The sequence below is a fragment of the Dermacentor variabilis genome, chromosome 1, assembly GCF_050947875.1.
Source record: "Dermacentor variabilis isolate Ectoservices chromosome 1, ASM5094787v1, whole genome shotgun sequence".
NCBI lineage: Eukaryota > Metazoa > Arthropoda > Arachnida > Ixodida > Ixodidae > Dermacentor > Dermacentor variabilis.
Window position 1 is genome coordinate 87139578 of NC_134568.1, and position 25980 is coordinate 87165557.

The window sequence follows — 25980 nt, forward strand, 5'->3', positions numbered from 1 at the left end:
TCTCCGGAGGACACCACTGCCTGACGGCTCAGCATCTTGACTTGTCAAGGGAGAATTAGGGCGCTGTGCCTTTCGGCGCAGCCCCGGGTTTGTCCAAAGGGCGTTCGCAGGATAAATTCTGCATCTTGCAGATTCGGAATCCGGGCTTGTGGTAATGGCACAACACCGCGTGGCAATCTCTGCCACAGACGGTTGTGACAGCCATCATTGTCGTCGTCTTCTGAGCAGCTTTCTGGCTGCAGGACAAGTTGGCGCGCATTTCATCATCCGTGAACTCAGCGCACAGTACAACATTGTCGACTCGAGTGAGGTCCTTAGATGTCATAGTGGCAGGAACTTTCACCCCACCACATCGCAGATGGTACATTAGGCCCTCCTCTCCATCCGCTGAATCGGTGCTGTCGGTCATGCTGTCCGGGTCATCCGGCACGGGCACTTCCGAAACGCAGAAACCTGCATGCTTAAAGCACCACGTGATCGAGGCCAGCTTTGCTGCCTTCCACGCATCGGCCAACATATGTGTACTTCTTCCCACTGTCAAGACGCAGGATAGTGCGGCCAAGCAAGCAGGCACAGTAGTGAGCCTTGAGATCTCTTCAGATCACGCCTTGATCTATCGGCTGCAGCACACTTGTATTCGAGGCAAAAATTCCAGCCAAATGGCCTCAAGGTTCGGCACATTACCGTGCACACCACAGTTGTCAAAAAAAAAAACATAACTTTGTTCTTCTCATGCGCAAACTTTTGGTCAAGCTGGCATAGGTATTCGTTGAACAAAGAATGCATGATCCACGCCTTGGAGTTGCTGTTACATTTAACTGGGCGGGTTTTTACTACCTTGAAGCACCTCGAGTTTTTCACTTTGCCTATTACAAGAAGTGGCAGTTTCTCTGGACAGAGTGCGTTGGCACCGACCATCACAGTAATCCTTCAACTGAAGTCATAGCGCTAGATTGACACGGGCAAGAAAAACGACAGGACGTTACCTTTGTTGTCCACGTCAATCCAGCGCTATGACTTAATTGATGCAACGAACCAACAAGCCCAAAAATCTACACTCCTGTAACCTTTCTTTTGCTGTGTTTATCCCCCGTGCAAGATTAAGCCGAAAATGTGAGGGTACAATTGGGCAGCATCTTGAAAAATCACCCCATTCTTTTTAAATATGCCCGAAGGAGCCTATTCTTCTAACAAGGACTTCAGTTTGGTCACACCGTAGTCGAACACAATGGCCTTGACTACTGCTCCACTTTCACCGCACATTTTTTGAAGAAAATTCCATGCCTCTTCTTAAAGCAGTGAAGCCATCCGCCAGTAAACTCCTGGACGTTCATCTTAAGGGCAAATGTCTCGGCTTTCTGCTCAGGCAAATCTTTGCCGAGGCTCCCTTCAGCCATAGTTTTAGAGCCTCTTCAAGGGCTGGGTATACCACCTTGCTATTGTTCTTCTGGCTCTGGTTGTTTGAATTTTCAACGCAGCCAAAATCGTCGGGCGATTCTTGATGTAGTCAGGCAGCTGGACAGATTAAGTTCTTTTGCAACATCAACCTGTGAACATCCACTATTAGCTAATAATAGCCTTTCTTTTATGTCAGGCTCGCATACTTGCCACGTTTCTTCACACCGGTCTCACAATAGCACAGAGCACACAAAATTTGAAGCTGCATAAACACACACAAAGATGCACACGTCTCGAACACACACACAGTTGACACACGTGTGAAATGGCGACCAGAATAGCAGAGACAAAATAGAAGAGAGAGAGAGAGCACATCTTACACCAAGTTATGATGATGATAGTTTTGTTAAAAAAAAAGAAAGAAAGAAAGAGAAAGTGCCATCCCCTGGAGAGCTTTGTCAGCCAAGGAAGAGCGGGCATAGCCTTCGAGAGTGAAAGTGGCGCGCGCGCTGTCTATTAATAGGGTACACCTCCCAATCTTGGAGGCTATACAGCAGGCCACTAGAAGCCAAACCTGGCCAAGCCAATGGAAAGTCCAACATGGCGGCCTCTAAGATAGCGTGGCTCGAGTGATTTAGCCGGAAAAATCAAATTTTGGAGCCTAAATTTGTCTGAAAAATCGGTCGCAAAGACCATTAGCCCTATGGGAACCCTGATGGTACAGTTATGAAGCCCGTAATATTCATCAAGTCCAAATTCTCGAAGTCCAAAAAATCCATTGCTGACTGCAAACATAGTGCCAAACTCGGCAAATGCTATCAAAAAAATTCAAATGTACTCACCGGTACAGCTTTGCCACCAGCTGTCATCTTGCCCGTTGGCTTGGAGTTGATCCGGAACTCAAGCACATGGCCAAACTCCTCAAAGCGTTTTCGCACTTGCTCCTCAGTGATAGTGTGCGGCAGATTTCCCACAAACACCTGTTGGTTGTCGGGATACTGTGGCTTGGCACCAGAGCGGAGAGGTGGTGGCGCAGTCCCGTCATCGCTGCCAAGTACAGTTTCATTCCGGCTACCCTCTGCCCGCTTAGGGGGCGGTGGCAATGAAGAACGTGGCGGCCGTGTCTGCTGCTGAGATCGTGGACCCTGCCGTTGGTCTTGCCTTGGTGGCAGGCCCCCAGGCAGGGGCTCACCTCCAAATCGCCCTCCAGGGTGTCCTGTTGATGCAGGACTATGTCCTGGCCCACTGGTAGTAGTGCCACCAAAAGGTGCCGCAGGACTTAGGGACGTAAATCCAGCTGACGAAATTGGTGCGGAGTTCTTGCTCACCATGTTGGCATAAGTCTTTGTCTCGGGAAGTGCTGCATGGCCAAAAGCAACATATGGAAACTGTACACAAACACTTGTTTTCAGAGCCAAATTAATTAAATGCAAGAATATATGGGGGTGGAATGGGGCCAGACCTAGCTGCACCAGAAAGACACAGTGGGACTTGTCTGCTAACAGATCAATTTTGAACACCTGCCATTTTCATGATGCAGCAGCACTCGTGTTTGATCTTTCCTTAACTCTTTATATTTTTTTTCTTTCCAGACTGGTGCTTTGCACTGCAAAAATCAAGCCATGAACTTAGGCCAACTCACATAAGTAACTATTCTTATCCAGCTGCATGAAAGTATCAATCCTGCCCTACCAGCAGTAATTTTAAGTGCAACAGCTTTTATGCAACAAAGAGGTTAAATCAGCGTTTCATAGCCGAATAAGAGGGGAAGGAGGCAATTGAAGTGGTCAAATTGTTTGGTCAAATTGGTCAAAAGTGGTGAAATTGCTCAAAATTCTTTATTTTCAGGCATTTTTTTTTTGCAATCTTCAGACCTTTACTTACCTTGTGGTTTCTGAAATATTGTAGCAAAATACACGGTAAAAATAGAGAAACCAACATTTTCCTATAATGCTGTCATCAAAAATTGCAAAAAAAAAAAAAACATCTGGCTCTGGAAGGCACCGTGGCACCGCGGATCACTCTGCTATCTGTTGACGCCATGGACGAAGGAAAAAGTTGGTGGCCCAACACGTGATCACACATCAAAATGTGCGGTTTTAGTGTCCCCGCTCTGCAGGTAGAGCCATGGCAGGGTAGCTGAACAAGTGTGCACCAAATGAAACTGCTGGCATAGCTACTGGAAACCAAATGTCTCAGCGAATCTCGATTATTGCTCCGTTATCTCAATGCAAGAGCTGAGGCTGGCTGCATGACGTAATGCTCCCTCCTATATTTTTCCTTCCTCAATGGTTGACGTAGTGCCACCATCTTGGTATTATTGTAAAGAGGAGAAATCGGAGTTCAATAGACACAGCGACGCATTTTTCTACCGAAAAATAAGCAGATGGGAGCGAAAAAAAAGGGCAAAAGCGGCATTGCGATTGGGTCCAGTAGTCATGTGGAGCACAGGACGCAATCCTATTGGCTGTTGCACATTTTAATTGCCAATGGACCTCTCTCGGACCGTGACATCGGCAAGAGCAGAAGTCTGTGTCAAATACAGAGTTACGGATTTCAACTGCAACTCTCACTAATGAAAAGGTTGCACAGCGAGGAGACAAGTGGATGTTTTGAATGCAGTCATCTACCTCTGCATGATGCATGGATGCACAACACATCAAAAAGGTGCATGGAACTGCTGCAAAGGAGCAAAAAACTAGATCAAAATCTAAAGAAAATGCGTGCTCACAAGCAAAGGACTACAGCCCAGGCGTGTTCTAGGTGCTCAAAGTAAATACACTAAAACCTCATTCATACGTTTTGGAAAAAAACTGCGAGAAAAGACTTACTAACCGAGGAAATGTACGATTCGAAGTAACTAAAAAATCTGACAAACTCGTGTCGCGCGGATTGCTGCGGCACGAGGCATTGACGCGCGCCAAGCTGGTGGTGTTCCAGCAGCCCAAGACACGTTTTGTTGTTTTCCTATGGTGTGGTGTTTTAAAGACAGAAAACAAAAACGAAATCGAGCTGGTGAGCGATGCTGGATGCCGCTAAAGTGAAACTTGATGCCCACATTGCACCGCCTGCAGCGATGCGATGTGGGCGGCGTGTTTCAGTTATCGCCTATTAAAAGCATGCGCTATGCTTTCGACAGCACCACCCGCTGTTAAGCAGATAGGTAAAGATGCTTATCGCAATAGGATTGGTGGAAATAGCTGTAAATGCCGCGTGCGACAACCCCAGAGAAAATTTGCTGGCATTGAAATGAGAAACTGAGTGCGCACCAGCATTTTCACATGAGATAGGCAGTCGAGTATTGTGGCGAAGCTGCCCCAGCAGGCAGCTATATACTGCTCCCAATCGTGCACGCCTCGCAGATTTCTTGCTTACATGGGATCTAGCAGCAGGAAAACGTATCGTACGATCACAGTTTGGCGGCATACTGAATGCTGGTGCCAAAAAATCTTTTTTTTTTTTTCCGGGAATGTATGAACAGGTTAAAATGACCGTAACTCTATTGGGTAATCTTTTGCGTTCTCGACTGCAAATGTTGGCAGTGGGAGAATATACGTCATGGGAACCTATCAATGAGGTTCTGCTGTATTTAAATGTGTACAACAAATGAAATTTTGAGCTCTGCTTTATCAGCTTTCAATTTTTGCGTAGTTGCTTTCAGTCATCCCAGCGCAATTCACAACGAATGAAGACAAAATAATTCCGTCTTTTGTACTTAGATCCTGAAACATTGACGAGTGCAATAAAGCTGACCATTTTTATCTACACCCCATAAAAAGATAATGCGCTTTTGCAAAAGTCGTAAGACAATATGCATAAGAAAGTTAAAAAATGTAATGTTCACTTCGGCATTTAAAAATAAATGATTAGCTTAATTGCACAGAATGGGCCTTTGTGAACATGCTGATGTGAAAATCTCGGCAAACTCATTAATTTGGGGATGACCATTAGAGGCTGTCAAGTGTTGAAGCTCAAAAAATATAGACAGCACAAAACTTATTTCAGTTATGACATCAGCATAACAAATCACACCAGCGTGCCAAATTTCACCTATTCCCATAAATAACAAATTTTTCATTGCCACATTCCCCCTTGAAAAAACACAGTTTCATATAGTTCCATTCAAGCAAACAACTCATGAAATTTTGTATCATACGGCTATAGTTCAGAAAAGGTAAGAGATGCACACAAAGCCAGCAATGACCAAGTTCGATAAATGTGTCTGCTTGAAAGACTTGTGCATCAGACAACAGTCACTGTGATTGATATTGGAATAACTTCTTTTGCAAACGATTCACACACATCTATGAATGCCTGCAAAGTTTTTTGTGTAGGCTGGCATTATTTCACATGGCATCAACAGTCTCTAAAAGAGCAAACACCTCCCCAAGCACTTCCATTCCTTGAGGTGTGCAGTGGGGCAGTGTTGGGGCAAAGTTGCTGCATCGCTCTAGGGCACACCAATTCACGAGATGTGTCAAGGCAAACTACTTTGCAGCCAAGCTATATTGGACTTCACTGCGGTATCTATTCGAAGCGTCATGATGTATGTTTCATGTGTCCCTAACAAGCAGCTTGATGTGCACTACACATTTTCCTGATAATGGGAAGTACAGCAAAAAACTAGGGGTATGCGAATATTCAAAACCTTGAGTACAAATAGAATAGTCCTTGCCATTTGATTCGTCGAATATTCACTTCTGTTCCAAATATAAAGAATAACACTTATTGGTGTCTCAAAGAGATCGATGCAAGTGAGGGGTGTTTTGAATGATTATGCTGCAGGAGTTTGGATTGTAACACCTAGTACATGTGGTAACATCTGCTGAATCATTTGCAGTGATTCAATAGGTCTGTTCGATTCGCCTGCACCCCCTGATCTAGTTCAGGAAGTGCTGCACTTTGCTATTCCTTTCAGCAGTGCAGCAATGGTGCTCTCTGAACCACGCCGTTCGTTTGAAATTAGGTACAGGACTGGTTCATGATTTTTCTTCACGCACTCTACTGTCCGGTGCCGACTTGGTGCACACATACACTTTGTGAGGACCGAGGTATGCCCTGCACCATTGCGTGGGATTTCACTTGTTCTGTCGTCCCAACACATCTCCCTCCCCCCCTTACCACTCACGACGGTTGTCAGCAGTAGCGCTCCACTCGTGATGGCAGTGTTTGAGCCACTGCTAGTGCGTGGCTATGCAGAGGAGTTTTGAACAGCCGTGCCGAACAAGTGCAGAGTTCTCGGAAAGTGATACACTCAATGCACAATAGTCAGGCATTTCTGGGTTGCGGACAAGAATCTGGTTTGTTATTCGCAATGCACACGACCTTGTGGAGATGGGTTAGGATGAGGCTTACTCTACAAGAGATGGTCAGGAAAGGGCACGATACTCAACTCGCACAAAAGCTCTATGGCAGGGTTCGTCGTCTTGATGACACAGTGCAGAGAAGGCTTTGGAATCGGATCGCCAACAAATACGAGTTAATTAACCCAACATACAACAAAGTGCCGAACAGTCGCGAAGCTCACTGCAAGACCGATCAAATAAGCGCGCGCTGTGCTAGGGCTAACTAAAGCCCCTCCATCCACGCGCCACCGCCGCTTTCTTAAGTAGCGACAACCTTTGTTGTGCGCCGCCTTTCCCCCTCACACCAAATCCAGTTCCGGCATTTCCGGTTTAAAAATTTCCAGTTCCGGCGTTTCCGTTTCCTGGAGTTGCGCTGCGGGAATTCCAACTTTGACTGCTGTTAGACGATGGTGAGACGCCTGTGCGTGCTTAGCAGAGCTGTGGCAGTCACCATAAGAAGAATGCAAAGGGGACAAGCTGTTGTATTCCGCTGAAGTAGTAGTTCGCGGTCGCTGTTTTCCATATGCACAAAAAGTGGCAGTGGTCTCCAAGCGCCCAGGCACTACATTCCACTGTACGTTGTCGCTCGTGCCACAACCCGTCGCAGGTTGACACGAAGCAGCGAACACGAGCGGATCGCTGGTTACAATAGGCGGTGGTTTTTGGATGGAATCGCATTCACAGTTTCAACCACAGCTGGTGCAATTAAAGCCTATCCATCGACGCGAAATAAACAACGCTAAAAAACATAGCGTCACTTCCACTCTGAACAGGAAGCTGCAGCTAATTAAGTTCCGCTTGACGCCGGAAGCTTAGGGGGTGAGTGGGAGAGGAGCGTGGAGGAGGAGGGCAGGTTGGCGGTACTTAACCTGGTCGGCGGAAACGTGTATGAAGGGGCTTTAGGGCTAACCAGGTAGCAGTCCCCCAAGCATGAGAAGGAGAAGGCACAGGATCAAAGCACAGGAGCAGCTCACTGTGGGCCTGTGAGCATCTGTTGCAGCGATGCACTCAGCGAAAGAGAGCTCGGGGGGAGAGGGCGCCCAGGGGCTAACACATGCGAGTCCAATCAAGGCACATTTCGGTGACATGTGCCCACGGGGTGAATCCACAGAGGGAGGAAGGAAGAAGCACACTTTGCATTAAAGATTTGCTCTGGTATGCTAGCAGTATCTGGAACGTTGCCACTGGGGCGGTGGTTCTCGGATATCAAGCTAAGCACCAAACCCGAGCTCAGGGATGAGGCGCAGGAAGGACCCTCGATCCCCACAAATTATATGTGGCACGCAAGGTCATCCACTTTGGCTGCCACGAAGATTATCCAACTGTTGACTGAACGTCCTTGTCGTAGCAAACCAAGTTTACACCAACCTTGGTTTACTCTGCTGCAGAAGCAAGTAGCGATGCTGTTACCTTTTAGGAAGGCGCTGCCTTAAGGAGACATCGCGAGTCACTTTGAAACATGTGAAAAAGAAATCCACCACCTAATCAAAGGCAAGGAAATCTTGTGGTTAAGCACTGCAAAGACACAGCAACCTTTTTACACTGTCCTCAAGCAGGTGTTCACACCTGGGGGTCCATGCAGCATTAAATTATTGCTCATTTTGATCTGATAGGCCTAGTAATGCACAGGTTTTCAAGCATAATTGGTCTCGGCCTGCTGCCAAAGAATCTGAAAAGACTGTCACAGAACAACTAGCACAATAAATGCGAAGTCCAGTGGCAGCTGCTACGATCTGTCAGCTTACAAGCAAAAATAGCTTATAACAGTTCCACGAACATAACGCTGTAATTTGCTGTGGCTTCATAAAACAATGAGCCGCCACTCACATGTTCTACATATCCGCTACATGGCACTTGAAAACCACACACAACTGTAAATGGCTCTGAAAACCACCAGTCTGCAATGTGAACAAGACTGACATTGTGTAGGAACGCAATGCTGCTGCTTTTGTGAAGAATAATCAATAATTAGTATTTTGCGTGCTGATGCTTCTCCTAAAGCACTGGCTACAAAGTCAGCACTGCAAACCTCCATCGCTGGTGTTCCAAGCTTCCCGATCCACACACCTTCCACCATCTATTCCTTTCTAAGACACACATCCATCCAAAAACAGATGAAGGCTCATGTTGTTTGCGTCAGCTCAATTTGTGAACAGAGCATGCAACATACCTTGTTAATTTTAAATTACTGTTTCCTGGCGCACTGACAAAATATCATGGGACTGGCATGTTGGGAACAGATGTGGAAATGCACCGGATTTCATGGTGCCACCATGCTTATAATTCACGAAGCATTTCTCTCACGGGCTGCTCCATCGTGCCACCATTCACGCACATCACGAATATCCACTGGCAAGACAGTTTACTTTGTTAAAATTATATTTTGATTTCATGCATTTCAATAAGAATTTCACCAGAAATTTTACTTTTCCATTTTTACATTTCCAAATTCCCCCGAGTTTTCCAGGTTTTCCTTGAGTGCCTTTGCGAAATTCCCTGAGTGACACAGAACCTTGTTTTATGTCAAGACAGGCTGACACCATGTTGCCCAATGCTGTAAGCACGCTAAAAAATTTTAAAAAGAAAACCGACTTAAGCCAGTTTGAATACTAAGGAGCAGCATTTATTTTATTTAAAAAGAAATCAGAAGAGAGGGTTTAGTAAAGTGCACAGCAAATAAAATAGCTTTGAAAAAACAGTAAAACTCATTGCAAATAGACTTGAACATTATCAAATACAAAAAAAAATATGAGACGCATACATAAATAAATATTTTTGAATGTCCCCTTCAGTCGCAAATTATGACTGACTGTCGATACATGCGTGAATCATAGCTGTTGCTTGAGACTCCACTGAAAGCAAAAGAATGACTGAGCATTTTATGATGAGTCATTATAATTTCAGAGTAACTAAACATTTGCATATTGTAAAGTCACTCATACTAGGTTTCTTCATAAAAAGGATTAAATCTCCTGCTCGAATTACATGCACAATTGATTCAATGGCCTCAAGCATTTCAAGAAAGAAAAAAATATATGTAGTTCGAGGTTGCTACCAACATGCCCCACGTCAAACGTCACATAAAACATGGTAGTGCCTTCACCAAAGCAGTACTCTAATGATACATATCACTCAGCAGTAAAATGGAAGTAATTAAAGGTTATCAGAATTTTCAATTTACCCGAAGCTTAACATTTCTGCTCTGTTGCACTGAAATGGCACAACCGCTGCACTGAAATGGCAAAAATAGGCCACGTCCACAAATGTGGACGGTGTGACTGAAGGGGATCTGAGCTATTTCTATCAAGTGATGGCAAGCTCATTGGTATTAAAGCCCCTGCATCTACGCGCCACCGCCGCTTTCTTAAGTAGCGACAACGTTTGTTGTGTGCCGCCTTTTCCCCTCACACCAAATCCGGTTCCGGTATTTCCGGTTCCGGCATTTCCGGTTTAAAAATTTCCGGTTCCGGCGTTTCCGCTTCCTGGAGTTGCGCTGCGGGAATTTCCGCTTTGACTGCTGTTAGACGATGGTGAGACGCCCGCGCGTGCTTAGCAGAGCTGTGGCAAGTGCCACAAGAAGAATGCAAAGGGGACAAGCTGTCATGTTTCACTGAAGTAGTAGTTTGCGGTCACTGTTTTTTTAAATGCATGAAAAACGGCAGTGGTCTCCAAGCGCCCAGGCACTACATTCCACTGCACGTTGTCGCTCGTGCCACAACCCATCGCAGGTTGACGCGAAGCAGTGAACACGAGCAGATCGCTGGTTACAGTAGGCGGTGGTTCTTGGATGGAATCTCATTCACAGTTTCAACCGCAGCTCGTGCAATGAAAGCCTCTCCAGCGGCGCGAAAGTAAACAATGCTAAAAAACAATGTCACTTCCACTCGGAACAGGAAGCTGCAGCTACGAAAGTTCCGCTTGACGCCGGAAGCTAAGGGGGTGAGTGGGAGAGGAGCGTGGAGGAGGAGGGCAGGTTGGCGGTACTTAACCTGGTTGGCGGAAACGTGTATGGAGGGGCTTTAATTGGTATGAGGCCCGAACTTCACAAGTCACAAGTGAGATTCTCGCTCAACAGCTGGTGGGTCAACTTCAACTGTCCGAACATACTCTCAGCCTGCGTGCACAACACCTCAGTGTTACGTTTCACTGCTTTAAAGAGTATATTTTGGTTTGGATGAGGGACACCTGCATTTCAGCATCAGCCAACACTGTTTTTTTGAGCTCTAGCTCCTTGAAAGAAGCCGCGGCATGCTTTCTTTCTCATTAATTCCTCAATGCATAGGTCTTTTCTGCTCTCGTCCTCTTTCCACCGCATGTTCCTCCCACGGACCATTTGAAGCTTTACAGTCAACGCCCGATTTTTCGGACTCCCTAGGGGCCTCAAAAACGTCCCAAAAATCGGGAAGTTTGAAAAAATGAATGTGTGTTTTTAACTGCCCTTAAGGGCTAGAAACGCCACAAGCACATCCCAAAAGGCCTGCCAGTACACTTACTAGGCGGATCAGTGCTCATACTATGACATGAGATGGTGGCTAGACGCGCGTATAACTAAAGAACACATACTGTGTACCGTGGCCTGGGTTTTGCTTATTTAGGGCCTCCTGCAAATTTTGACATGCCACCGTTGTGGCAACAGCGTGCCGGTGTGCTCTGCGACCAGCTTCTTTACCACGTTGGCCGTGAAATGCACAAGCGCACATGTCCTCGCCGGCGCAGCCATGTTCTCCATCTGCGCGGTGGGATGGGTGGCTTGTCTCGGCTGGTCTCACTTCTCGTAAGTTCTCGTACACTACAAGAGTCGCGTGGGTAACGTGACCGCTTAGGGGCAGCGATGTTTTCGGCCGCCACAACAACCCAAGGACAAAAGAAGATGTAGCGGTCTGCGCATGTGCAGTACAGTCGCCCCTTGTTCATGTGTACGCAAGCCGCTTTCGTCCCCTAAACTAAAATTCTCTAACAGCGAATGTCGAAGCACCTAGGTCTAGCGTTTGCCGCGGTAGTGGCTACAGCTGCCAGCGGATCGGCGTGCGAGAGCACCAGTTCAAGGCGGCGAGCTAATCAAAACCGCAGGAGTGATGGCTCTGCTTAATGCCGTTTCGAACCTGCGGTCACAGAAAAAAAGTCCAAAATGTCGTACGGCGAAGGGTTTTTGCGTGCGAAATTTCAGCGTTCTTATACATTGACTCTATGGGGTATGTAGTGGTTCTGCGAAGCCGTCCGAATTATCGAGCGTCCAGAAAATTGGTCGTTCATTGTACCCTGGAAACTCCTCCAGCCGACGACATGGCGTCAAAATAAGATTCGTTATGATCCTTCTGTTACTCGGGCCAGCACTACCGCGACTTTCGTTTGCTTTCAATAAAATTACAGCTAATTTTCCCTGATAGAAGCACAAATTTCCCCCAAGTTTTCCAGACTATTCTGAATTCCTCGGAATTCCCGGTTTTCTTGCTTGGTAGACACCCTGCAGATCTCACAGAACCAGAAGGCGAGTCCAAATAATCTAGGCTCGAGTTAACGATTTTAATGTATCACAAGTAAAAAATTCCCTAAAGTTGTAGGCTTACCCTGATGATTGACTTGTGGCGCAGCAGGTGGTGCTGGGGTTTCATCATCTTTCCAATTCATTGAATTGCTGGTAGGAACAGTGGCTGAAGAAGGTGCTTCTGGAGGGCTGCCACTTGTCAGGGAAGCTTGCGAAGAAATCTCACCTTCCGAGACTAGATGTGCTGTCCCATTTCGCATGACCTGTAGTCCAGCAAGGAGAATTTGTTAGTGAAACGGGTGGCTGTCAGATTTCATGTCTACAATACTGGTCTGCCTAGCCATGGCTAGCAAAGCCAATGTCTCATCTCTGTCAGCTGGGTGACTGGCCTCACCTGCGACTCAAAATAAGCCGGCCGACCAGAAGTTGGGGCTACGCTGTTGGAAGGTGGGCTGCTACCCCCGTTGCCCAGCTGCTCTCCCCTAGGAGGCAGGGATACCTCATTCACCAGAGGGGTTGAGGCATCAGCAGGGTGCTGGGCCACTTCCGAGTGTGCAGCTTGATGGTGTGTCATTAGGGGCTCAGGAGCCTCTTCCTGTGCTTGCTCAGCAGCCGTGCTACCTTCTTCCTCTTCCTCCTCCTCTGTGAATACCTCATCCTGGTAACGGAAGATGTCATTGCGCACGTAGTACTTCAAAGGTTGCTGGGGTGCCAGTACAAATGTCTGCATAAAACGGCGCATCGGCTGGCCAGCATTCGACAGCTCTCCTGTCACCTACAAAACCACACAAGGAAAGTGACTCCCACAGAAATTCTATCAAGCATCGCAGCACAACAGTTTTTCAATCACAGGATTCAAATGCAGATAGCAAAGCTCACACTATACCCCACTTATACGTTGGCTTAAGTATAAGCAAAATTAATAAAACCATCCCCATTAACATTCAGACTACAGCACACAGCCTCAAAGCAGATCTCCAAACCTAGGACTGTGTGTTACATTGAACAATATACAGTTGCCAACCGATAATTCAGACAACTTCATGGCACTGCCACTATCCCTGTAGATGCAATGCACTATAATGAGACCAAAATTTTGGATGCTTTACAGCACACCTTCAATGTATAAAGACTCCACCTGCTCAACTTTATGTTAACTCATCCACAGAGACGAGCACAAAGAGTAATGGTTATGTTTAGATGCATTGTCGGTGCATTCTCTAAACAATGTAGCAATGCCAACAGTCATTGACCCAAGCCCAAATCACTGGTCAAGCCACGCCTCTAAGTTGAAAAGGCCACATTTGCAGTTTGTCATGTGTTCCACGTGTCTAGCATTTGTTCCTTTACATGTTACCGTATTTGCTCAATTATAAGGCAGTCAGGATTATATGGTGACCAAGATTACAAGGCGATCCAAGAAATAGAACTTAAGTGTGCCCACTAATACAGTAGGACATCGATGATACGGAATACAGCGGGACAGTGCAAAAATTCTTATCACCCAAAAACATTAAAAAGATAGAAAATAAGGGGGCAATGAAATGGCCGACTTGCTCACGATCTCAGACTTCATATTTCTCTACCACCCGCAATCCTAAGGCCTTCTGTGCTTCATTGTGAAATATTTGGAAGAAATACACAGCGAAATTTCAGAACATTGCATGTTTTTAGTGTGTTGTCTTCAAAATTTGGAAGAAAATCTGGCTTCCGGAGGTGCTATCGCACCACTGATTGCGCCAGTGTGGCTTTCCGTTGATGCCATGCCGCCAAATTAGTATCGCGGTGAATATGAGAGATCAGGGGCACGATCGGAGATAATTTTAAAGCGAAGCTTTCCTTGCCTCTTCCTTCAACTTTCCCACTGCTGCTGCTGTCTAGCACACTGCGTCGGAGGTGGTTCAGAGCATGTGTATACATGGAAGGCGCGAGTCAGAGAAGAAAGGTGACATGAGAAACTCGTTTGGACCCCACCACATCGAACGTCCACAATGCCCTCTGGAGCTCCCTCGGTGTCTCCACATTAGCTTCTTGACAAATGTAATTATCCATGACCCCCCTCAAAAGCATTGCAGAAACTGCAACGCCTCCCTTTCTACTAACATGCAAGTCCAGAGGGTGTGTAGATAGAACTGTAGAGAGGAGGGAGAAGAGGCCGTTCCCATACAAGGAAATTCTACCAGTATATGGCAGCGGTTGCGGAGAAACTGGATAAGCTTAAGTTCCAAGGTACATTACAGTACGTTCCTGCTATTTCTGAAAAATAAACACCATGCAAATATGTCAAGCATCATAGTGGACAAATTACACAGGGCATGCAGAAGCAGAATCACATTATTAAATCGCAACGCAGGGTCCAGGCGACACTACAGAAGTGGCTGACCATCAAATCAATGCTTCTGTGCCCACCGCAGTAGCTTTGCGACTATGGCTTCGCTAGAGGTCGCGGATTTGGTACCGACTGCGGCAACCGCATTTCGACGGGAGCGAAATAGAAAACGCACATGCACTTAGATCTTGGGACATGTTAAAGAGCATCACAGTGTCAAAATTAATCTGGAGTCCGCGACTGCGATGTGCCTCGTTTATTTTGTTTATTTGAACATACTGCAGGCTTTGACGGTCCTTGCGCAGTGGTTACCAAGGTAAAACAGCAGCAATCATACAGTGTTTTAAATTTGGTTACAGAAAGTTCCACAGTATTACAACACACGACACTGTTAGGCAAGTTGTTCCAGTAAGAGATTTCGGAGAGAAACAGTGAATATTTATGTATATTAACGCAGCTTGGAGGTTGGCGAACTACCTTACTGTAGTTAGTTCTTGACGAGTGTAAAAACGGATCAAGTAAGTAACGTGACGGTGGAATTTTAAAGTGGCATTTTGAAGTGGCAAAAAGACAGCATACCCTGTTTAGCTCCTATGACAAAAATAAAACAGGCACTCCTTACGGGACATGTGGCTGGCTTCCCCAGAATCCCTGGTATGAAGTTTCAGTTTTTTTCCTCGAGGTCTAGAATGAGCTACTTTCCTCTTTAGCGAGAGTTCATCGCCATCGGCGCTTTTTTTCCCGAGGCCTGCAGCAGTCTTGTGAAGATGTGTAGCAGACTTTCAGGTCAGTGCAGGGTTCTTGGGGGTTTGTGAGGAAGTCTTCGGAATTTTGGTACGACTCCAAAAACAAGCTCTGCTTGTTGCACTGCTTTGTTTCAGATAAAAAAAAAAAGCTGAGTAGTGGTTTCCACTGGTCGAGCAGCCAATTCGAACACTTTCCCAACGACAGCCAACGTGTCGGCGAATGTTTCATCTTTCCGACCTCAGCATCAAGCATTTTTTTAAACTCTTTAATTGATCTTTTCGTTTCGAGCTTTTCTCTAGGTAAAAAAATATGTCAACCAAAGCATCAGCCTTTACAGGAAGACATGAAGCTACTTTTTGGGCAGCCAAGTTGATGAGATGGCACAGGCAACCAACCCCTATCAAAGCTGGTCGAGCATCTCTCAATACAGTAGAAACACTGTTTTTCTTGCCGATCATGACATTGGCATTGTCCGAACACATAGCCAACAGGTTTCCAACAAGCAAATTCCACGACCATATCGTCCAGAACCAGATTTGCAATCTTGTGACCCATAGCTTCCCTTTGGATTGTCCCGAGGCAAAGAAGGTGGCTTTTGACTCTACTAGTTTCTTTAACAAAATATGTCGCAACAAAAGGGTAAAGCTGCGTATCCCTATTGTTAGTGCCATCCACAGCGATCGAAAATAGTTGCCGTTTTACGGTATCCAGCAAAGGAGTCTCCGCATTGGCGGCCATTTCCCGAACAATAGACGTAGTCTTTGTTCGTCCACAGGTGTAGCGTTTCGCTTCTTCGCACTTGGAGAAAATTTTCCGGAAAAGCAGTCCGGTATGATCGCCGACACTCAGCAGCATGTTCTGTTCAACTAAACACGCCGTTAAGAGGCATTCTGCACAAATCACACCTAGCTCATTGTTGCTGCGTGCAAAACTTGCTAGGCTTGGCTGGCTGTCTGCGGCTCACACGCATCCCTAATGCTTTTTCGAAGCGACGTGGACCTTGACGTCAGACTTGCCGCCATGCGAGATGTTCACATCACAGGCACTTGTGGTACAGAATCCGAGCTTCTCCCCTTTTTTCGACGACACAAAGCATGTAAATTCTGCCGTGTAAGATTCCAAAAACACTTCAAAGTACTGTCGGGGCTTTGAGCCTGCCCTTGCACTTCGAAGTCGCTACAGGCCGGAGTCGCACTGCGTCCGACGCGGTAGCTAGTCAGACAAAAGGCGAGGCCAACATTGCAGTGACTGAAGTCCAAACCCGTGCGCCCACGCAAACAAAGGCAACAGCATGACAACAGGTTTGCGGAGGCACTATTGGCACTATCGAGCTTCGGATATGGATTCGTGACCCCCCTAATAGACGACAAAAGTCACAACTATGCAGCTGCTGATGATGATACCACACATACGTATTGCCCTTTCGTTGCGGCACAAGGTGCCAGTGTTTAGTTTTACTACATTTTCACTTTTTCTTTCCCAAATAAAATATTTCCATAAAATTTCAAGCAAGATTCGTAAAATCCTAAGAGTGTTCGAAATTCGTACATTATACGGAAAATTTGGAAGAGTTGGAAGGTATGAATTAAGCTTTTGCCGTCAACATCACCACTAATTATCGTCAAAGCAACCAGCACAGAAAGCTTCGCTTGCACTGATTCCTACAGTGCGTGGGTTCTGCATAATTATTTTTTTGAAACGTGCATTCAGTTTCACCTCACACAATTGGCCTAGGCCGCGCCAGTCTTCAGCTGCGTCCGTCAGCGTGGCCTAGGCCAATCATATGAGGCGAAGCTCAATGCAAACTGAACGCGCATTTGAAACAGCAAATTCTGATCATGCCTCAGAGATTTAGACAGCCACAGCACTGCACATCTCCATACAGAAATAAAAGCAACAAAAGTGAGCATGACAAGGGGGAAACTAGTGTCACAATTCGTTATACAGGGTATGTAACAAGTTGACATTTCCAAATTCCCTGAGTTTTCCAGGTTTTCCCTGAGCACCTTTGCAAAATTCCCTGAATGAGCCAGAACTTTGTTTTATGTCAAGACAGACTGACACCATGTTGCCCAATGCACTCTCTAGTAGGCATGTTGAAACAAAAAAAATGACTTAATCCAGTTTGAATAGTAAGGAGTAACACCTATCTTATTTAAAATGAAAACAGAAGCAAGGTTAGTAAAATGCACAGTGAAAAAAATGGTAAAACCCATTCCAAATTGAGTTGAACATTTTCAAATACGGATGAAAAGGAGATGCATACCGTATTTACACGATTGTAAGTAGACCCCTTTTTTAAAATTTGAAAGTCTGAAGTTGGGGGGTCGACTTACAATTGAAACGAAAACATGGCCCCGCCAAAAAAAAGCGATACCAACGAGAGCTACAACGTAGTTACAATTTTATGTTTGCTCTATGGTCCTACCCGTATCTTTTCGCTATCCCGCGTGTTTGTTCGCTTTTCGGAAGGGTTTTTCAACATTTTTGAGAGTCTTACAGTGCATGCAACACTCATGGGGGGTGTCGATAGTTGATGGAAGCGCCGCTATTCCCATTTGCGGCGGCACCCTTAGAACGGCGGCGCTTGCGGGGAGTATCGGTAGTTCATGGAAGAGCAGACACCGTTCGCGGGTTTCTCTTTCTCTGTTTAAAGGCATTGGCATTGGTTTGACCAACTTTTTGACGCGCTCCACTTGACTGCCGGCTACGTGCTACTTCTATGCTTCCCCAGTCGTCATGAGTGCTGCAGGCTCACTAATCTTTCGGCACTCGTTCACAGCAACGTTCAAGAGGGCTGCCATCCTTTACGCAGAAGAAACAAATCACTGCGCAGCGGGCCGCAATTTCGATGTTTCTAAACGGGTGGTGCGAGAGTGGCGACTGCAGCGAAGCGAAATTTTCACCTGTGTGACGGCAAGTGAGAAATTTCCCACTTGCCGAAGTATGGACGCTTTCCGGAGCTGTAGGCTAAGCTTGCGGCGTACGTCGCTGAAATGCATGATCGGTCCCTGCCAGTGAAGTGTGACGTGGTCATGAAACAAGCCCGGACCTTCGCCTTAATTTTAAGGTTCTGCTCCGCCGTGAGTACGAGTGACTGGCGGCAGAAGACTGCGAAATTACGCCAACCGGACCTGTCAAAAGAGCCTCCCTGACGGCTGCATGTGGTTGGGTGCATTTGGCGTGGGCTGCTGTTCTGCAAGATGTCCTGGTGCGGTCGTTTGCCAAATTTGAAATTTCGCTGGACCACGACGCGCTGTGGGACCGCAGCAACGATGACGATGGCAGCGCTAGTGAAGACGAGTAGTCCAGTGACCATGTCAGCTACTAATAAATTTTCGTTATCGAATGCGCCCTCGGGTTTTTTTTTTTTTTTTTCGGTCAAGCGATATGGGGGGGTCGACTTACATTCGAGTCGACTTACAATCGTGTAAATACGGTACATAAATATTTTTGAATATGAGCTATTTCTATCAACTAATAACAAGCTCATCGGTATGAGGCCTGAACTTTGTCACAACTAAGATTCTCTCTCAGCAGCTGGGAAGTCAACCTCAACTGTCCTGACATACTCTCAGCCCGTACACAACATCTCAGTGTTGGGTTTCACTGCTTTAAAGAGTTTATTTTGGTTTGGATGAGGGACACCTGCATTTCGGCGTCAGCTAACACTGTTTTTTGAGCTCAATCTAATTGCCTCTGGTTGGTGATGGATGATGCCTCTGGATGAGATTAGCAGAAGTTTGTCACGTTTCGCTTTTTTGACAGGCACACAACCACACAGTTTTCTTGAGTGCAGTCACCTACGCAGTTTGATTACGCTATGAACGTAAATGTTAGTGTAAGGGAAGTAACGTTTAGGACTTGCTAAATATTCTCGTATGCGCATATTCTAAGCCTTGAACTATAACTATGCATCAAATTTTGAATTCTAAGTTTATTTCCTTTTTTTATTGTTATTCATGAATAAAGTGTACATATATACCAGTGCAAAATATTTTTCTCACTCCACAGTCACCCCCCAAAAAATTAGGGTAAATTTTTTTCGAAATAGATACCTCAGAAGAATTGGAATTTGCATTTAAAAAAATCAACCCTGGGCGGTCCCATATGGCGAAAAAAAAAAAATCGACCCTGAAAGGGTTAAGGAATTGAGGTAAATGCAGGACACGATTTGAGACTCCACGGGGACATACAAGCACTAGCCCAATGACATGGCAACTCCTTATATTTCTGTCACTAGTACTGAACCGCTTATAATAAAAAGATGATTTCGTTCCATCATAAGGCGCAAGAAAATTCCACTTGTCTACTTCTTGTCGATTCACAGAAAATCACTTTTGGACATGGTTTCGTTATTGAGCAGTGCTGCGTTGATTTTGCTGACTCAAGAAACTCGCACAAACAGCAAGTGGCACAAAACAAGGCCCAATGCAACGTGTGTCAGTATTCATGTTATGGCACACGTTTTCCTTTCTTTTTTGCACTTGGCTCGGTTTTGGGCCGCACTTTTGCATTTTGCGAAAGAAACTGCAGTGCCAGCTGTCAGGCGTCGTTTTACTCTGCAACAGCAGTAAAGGGCATTGATGGCATATGGAGTGTCACGGCTCCCGCTTGGGGCAAGTGACTTGAATTGCACTAGATGTATGTGGCCTTTTCAGATATTTTCTCTGAAGGGGGGTCACAGATCTTAAGAGACTAAGAAATTACGAAAAAGTCCATATTTTGAAAATCGTAATACAGTAATATTTCGTTAACTCGAATTCGCATATCTCAATAAATTGGCCAAGTCAAAATTTTCCGCTGCACCGAACCAAAGTGGAACAAACATCACCGCCCAGGCACTCCCACAAAGATGCTTAACCAGTGAAGCTGAAACGTGTGGCCTTGGTGACTATCACTGGGTTAATCCCGATGGCTCATTAAACGACGGCTTGGTAGACAGCCGGATCTTCGGTACGTAGTTGCTGCACGAGCCTGTTCTTGTGCCCGGGCTGCAGCATCAGCACGGCACAGATGAGCTTGTTCCTGGTTCTGCTCATGGCATCGCCACTCAAAAGCTACCTGCTTCTCAGGACTAGGTATGACGCATGGCCTACCCATTTCAGAGCCGGAGAGCAACTGCTGCGCGCACACTTGGGTGTGATGGAGAGCAACGACATCACTACTGGCGAAGCGAATCGTGCGCCTCTCTATTTTTTTTTGCATATGCACATGGGGTTGTGCAGCAGGAGTTTTCGGCATACAGGCGACAGACAGATGGACGAATCAGCTAGCCCCCCATATACGGCTTCGCTGTAAAACTTCGCTACCGGACTGTTTAAAGGGACACTAAAGGTTAATATTAAGACAATGTGGACTGTTGAAATACCATCGCAGAAACCTCGAAACGCGTGCATGTGATTAAGAGGCTTATTTTAAGAGAAAATGCGTCCTGAAGCGTCCGCGTACCTCTAGCGCAGTTCAAATCGCCTGCCCTCCGATTGAGGAGTGGTACATAGTGACGTTGCGCCATCAGTGAGTAAAACAGCGCCCGCAGACAGCGCTACGGCTTTTCTGCGCAGAACGCACGGCCAGACACAGTGCCAAGACAGAGCCGACAGCAGCGTGAAAGCGGAACTTTGGTGGCTAGCGGAAGGGAAACCACGCGAAGATAAGCTGGTTCTTTCTTTTATCCCGCCAACTTCAACGCTCGTTGCAATGGACGACCCTGACAACGACACATTGGCTCGCAATGCTGGGCTCCACTTCAGCGATTTAAGCACTGATGAACGTGACCTGCTGCTGAGGGCTCGTGCTGCCGGCGTTGTTGCGTGCTACTACGACGGCAACTGTATGTCATGGCTGTACATATTCACACATTTGTAGCTTTTCCTTCGTGAAAACCAAATGCTGCACTCACTGCACCGTCTTCGACCTGCAGTTGTTATTGAGCTTCGGAGAATGCAGGCAAGACCGACAGAACAGCGCTACAGGAAAGCGTTGCTTTGAAAGGTACTCCACACGATTTCAGTAAGTCGGCGTTGAACTCTTAATCCTCTGGACGAAACTGCAGCGAGCACACCATGCGATTTTTCGGCTCTTTGCCAACGCGCTGTTGCAGAGGTACGGCACTTAACCACTTCAACGGAGAGGTTCACTCGTTGGCACACAGTAATAAGTAACGTTGGATTCGCCGCTACAACTGCCCTAGGCCAAGTTCTGCGGACCGTTCGCGCATCCCACGACATCACATGGACATACATGGCATTCTCGCTGCTTGTCCCAAATGCAAGTTTCTCGAGCCAGCAGAACCAGCGCAGCACGACGCGATAACGAAACAACTGAAACTCCAAAGCGCGCACGGCGCAGAGCCGAGCGAAAACGAAACCTTTCGACCACCCATACTAAAGGGTAACGTCAAATTATTTTTTCTAAGAATCGAATAGAAGTGGACAAGTAGCATTTTCTTCCGTCTTATAATCTAATGAAATGATCTTTTTAATACAAGTAGCTGAGTACTAGTGACATAAATTATGATGAGGAGTGCCTTTGTCATCGGGCTATAGTACCGGAATGTCGCTGGGGGGTCTCAAATTGTGTCATGCATTTACCTCAATTTCTCGGTTGCTAAAGCTCTGTTCGCGATTATATTGATGCCTTAGACATTCTAGAGCATTGCTTTATCACTTTACCTTGACTTCATAGTAACCTTTAGTGTCCCTTTAAGAGGGGACACTGGTTTTAGAATGGTACAAAACTGATCGAAAAATTCATATTGAGAAAAACACATTTTAGGAATGTCTGTGCTTTCAAGCACCTGCCCTACGCCGATTTCGATTAACAAATTGTAAAAAATCTGCAGCTGCCAAAAATTTGAAAAAGCCGCAGCTGCCAGCCGACTGCCGCCAACTTGGGGCCTGTTTTGAAGCTGGTTTCTTTTTTGCAGATTTTGCGCCGCCTCAAAAAGGCGCCGTTTGAACAGAACGACCGCACTCGCCGCTTTTCCAAAGGGTGATTTCAAGCCTCTGATTGGGCAGAGCGCATGTGCGCAAGGGGAGCTTCAAGCTGCTAGTTGCAAAAGGAGCATCTAGAGACAGTAGTGCTACCAAGGTCACGGTTTCAACATGGCCCAAGCCAGCAAAGGACCCTGCATACAGCCCTGGCATGCTTTAGAGCGAGGTCTTGTTGCATGAAAAGAATCAATTTAGGCCATTAAATAAATACAGTGATACCTGAATATAACGAACCTTGATTTAATGAAATTCGCCATGTAATGAACTGTTTTCATTTCTCAATCTCAGTTGCATTCAAAAACATGTATTTCTTTTTGCAATTTAACAAAGTAATTACATGACATGGTTTCGATTTAATGAAGCTTTTAAGATGTTTCGCGCATGTACAGTCAACCACAAAAGTTTACGGGATGCAGGATCTGCCAAGAAGCTGAATTCTCGCAAAGCGTGGTCACACAGCCTCGAATTAAATGTTCCAGCATGTAGTAGCCTTCGCCACCTACACAGTGGTTCATTAAATACGAAGTGTCATGACTTAAAAGCGCAGGAATTCACATTTGAAGGGGAAACCGCATCCCGTAAACTTTTACTGTTGACTGTACTTGAAGCCTGTATGGCTAGCAAATCTAGAAGAAAAATGAGAAAAATGTCCGCCGAGACAGAAGTTATTTCAAGTACTCAAGTAATATTGCACAACAACAAAATGATACGGACGTAAGAAGACACACCAAGTAAAAACTTTTAACTAAGTTTACTGTACCACTGAATTGGTTTTATACATGTGAAGCAGTGCAGACTGCATATGTGACTTGAGTAATGGATTACCAGGTTGCCCGGAATGCTGCTCTCATTATTTCAAGTGTCTTTCTGCATGTAAAGTTCAAGGAGCAAAACCGTTGTCAAAGCACACACACCAGGATGTGTAGGAAGGCAATACCGCTGCACCATTTGTCATGTTGGTAAACAACTTGTGGAGGCCACGGGGCGTGCTGAATCTTGCAGCGCTCAGAGAAACAGTAGATCTATGATTCCTCTTGTGGAAGAGGATGGGGAGGGAGTGAACATGCAATGTGATTATGCATGTGCTACAGGGGGGAATGGAGTCCTCAAGCATATGCCTATCTGACTTCTCATACCATTCGTGCCCAGCCACGCGCCATATTTTGGAGGTAATACAGTGGAACCCCGTTCATACGTTTTTCACTGGACCGAGGAAAAAAAACGTTACAGCCGGCAAAACGCAACAGTGGGGAAAGCTCCGAAAATGAATGAAAAAAGTGCAGCTTCAACTATAGACAATTTATTTCCACAGAGTGCGCTTAGAACTTAAAAAAGTCTAGAATGGTGGCTTGCCGTTTGTTTTGCTCGCTAGAAATCACCCCACGTTTCTCAATAGCCTGGAAGGCCGCATTGCTGTCAGCGTCGCTGTGAGGTGCGACATACCCGCGGAGGAGGTCCAGAGCCACGACGGCTTCTCCAAAGCTAGGATTTGGCAACTCCCCGGCATCATGCGGCTCGTGCTCTTCGTCGTCACTGCGCCAGGCAATGGCAACGGACAAATGAATATCCGCCGGAAATTTTGCCCTCTTTGGCGTAATCATGCTAACGTGCTAATGATTGTTTAGTTTTGCTGCGGAGCGCGCGCGCCCGAGCAGCCCAGTTGCGCGGAGCGCTGCGTGGTTTCGCGAGAAATGTGACCAAGAGAGGAGAGCTGGCCCGATAGCAGTGTACCGATAGGCGGAGCAACGCCAACTTCCGGCTTCCCTTTAGCTATAGCTTCCCGAAGAGTGACGTCAGGGCCTCTCTTGAGTTTCCTTCCTCCGTGAGTCGACCCGTCCAACAAACCATGCGGTGACCATAATCAGAGTGATTATAGTGAGAACATTTTTCACAAATGGCCACCTAGTGGCGGCCTCTCAAACTGGCGTGCGGCTTCTTGCAGCCAGTTCCATAGCCAAGCCCGGTCAAAACTCGTCAAACGCCAAAACGGCGGTTGGAGCGCGTTGCCTACTTTAGCCCAGGCGGGTTCGGGTTGCGTTCGGGTCTAGTGGCATAACTTTGTCAAGCAGTCATGTGGCACATCATGTGACAGGAGAGAAGAGTGTAGAGGCAGGCCCTGCAAAATAGCGCACTTAAAGCAGTTTGTTTTGTTCGCTTTATGCAATGCACATGATTTACCATCATGTGCGTTAGTGTGACTACCATTTTAATTTTATTCTATGCAATGCACGCAACAAGGACTTGCCAGGAATGGTGCCACAGAAAGCGACGTCAGCTTTCACGAGTATGCGCTATGCGGGTATGTATGGGCAGGATGTACCACCGGTTACAGGTAACTTTATCCACATTGAAATTGCTAGGATAGCTGCCAATGGACGGGACGGTGGCGACAAAGATAAAAGACCTCGAGAGGTGCCGACATCAGCCAAAACAAGAAACATGCCTCACTTCCTGCGAAATAAAGTTAAGTGCAATGACGGAAACGATCGCCTTATGCGAGTGTGAAGAAGCCCCAGGGTGCATTTCCAGGTCCAAGTGCTACCGTGAAGCAGACCAGCCTTAGGCAGTTTTTTTGCACTGAATGGCAGTGCCGTAAAACGGAGCTGGTCGATTTCTCTGGTATGTCTTTACTTTTTCTTTCAAACCTTTACGAAGAGCCAGTTTAGAAGCTCTTGTTGAAAAGCTGGTCAGTAGTGGTGAACTTTTCAGAAAGGACTAGACTTTTCGCTGCAATTTTAGCAACTTTCCTTACCCTGAAATTTCTTCCCGGCTTTTACTACGAGTTAACGAGGTATTACTGTATACAGTCACTACTGCATGTGCTAAAGTTTCTCGTGTCTTAGAATTATAGTTTGGCCGAAACAGCAATTTATATCACCACTGCAAGCTATATTTTCACAGAAAAAAGCACCAAAAAATGGGTGCTTTCTGTGCCGCAGTGCTGCAGAATGTGTGCTATTGTGGCCATCTCGGTCGTTCTCAGAAGAACCACTTCTTAAATTTCCCACCACATGTCCTTCACCCGCCTATTAGCTTCGTAAAAAATCTGCACCGAAAAGAGGCCCCAGCGTGCAGCGTGCAAGCCCATTCGCTCATTCAGTACACTTGATGAAAAGGCACCCTGTGATTGGCGCAGGCAGCAGGCGCCATCGTGTTCGGTCTGCGGGTTACAAGAGTTGGGGTCAGGCATGTAAAAAGGGGTAGCTGGCCCATGCCGTCATCTGACTCATCCATGCTACGAACTTTGTTGAAGGAAGAATCTTGTTCTCAATGAGAACGAGGTGTACAGGATTTATTTATTACAGTTTTAGTATAGCGTACGCTATTCCATTGCGTACGCTAAAAAAAAGCGGGTCATCACTGCGCATGCGCTGAACGCTAAACGAAATAGCGGGTATAGCGGGCGTACACAACGCAAACGAGTTAGCGTTAGCGTTTTTGCGGGGTTTGCGGAGCTTACGGGAAACATGGCGGTGGTCCCGGCTGCCCACTTCGAATTGAATTTGGCGTTGCTTTTGTAAAATGCACTTCGTTCGTAGCAAATGACTGTGTAAACGGCTTTCGCTTAGTCTCAGGCCGCTTCGACGACACAGTATTATGGATAACCTCGTGGTGTTTTCGAGATCGCTTCTCGTTTCGAACGAGTCGAAGCCTAACGAAAGAAACGTTTGAGATGTCAGC

General features: G+C 46.3%; 1 protein-coding gene across 3 annotated transcripts in view; it reads right to left on the reverse strand.

The window, feature by feature from the left end:
- rin (ras GTPase-activating protein-binding protein 2) overlaps positions 1–25980 on the reverse strand; it is a 100829-nt gene that overhangs the window by 53017 nt on the left and 21832 nt on the right. For all 3 annotated transcript variants that reach the window (XM_075690970.1, XM_075690978.1, XM_075690983.1), the window contains exons 4-6: positions 12623–13003; positions 12311–12491; positions 2241–2758 (exon numbers count right to left, since the gene is read on the reverse strand). In XM_075690970.1, the coding sequence (XP_075547085.1) occupies positions 2241–2758; positions 12311–12491; positions 12623–13003 (1080 nt within the window). The remainder of the gene's footprint in view (positions 1–2240; positions 2759–12310; positions 12492–12622; positions 13004–25980) is intronic.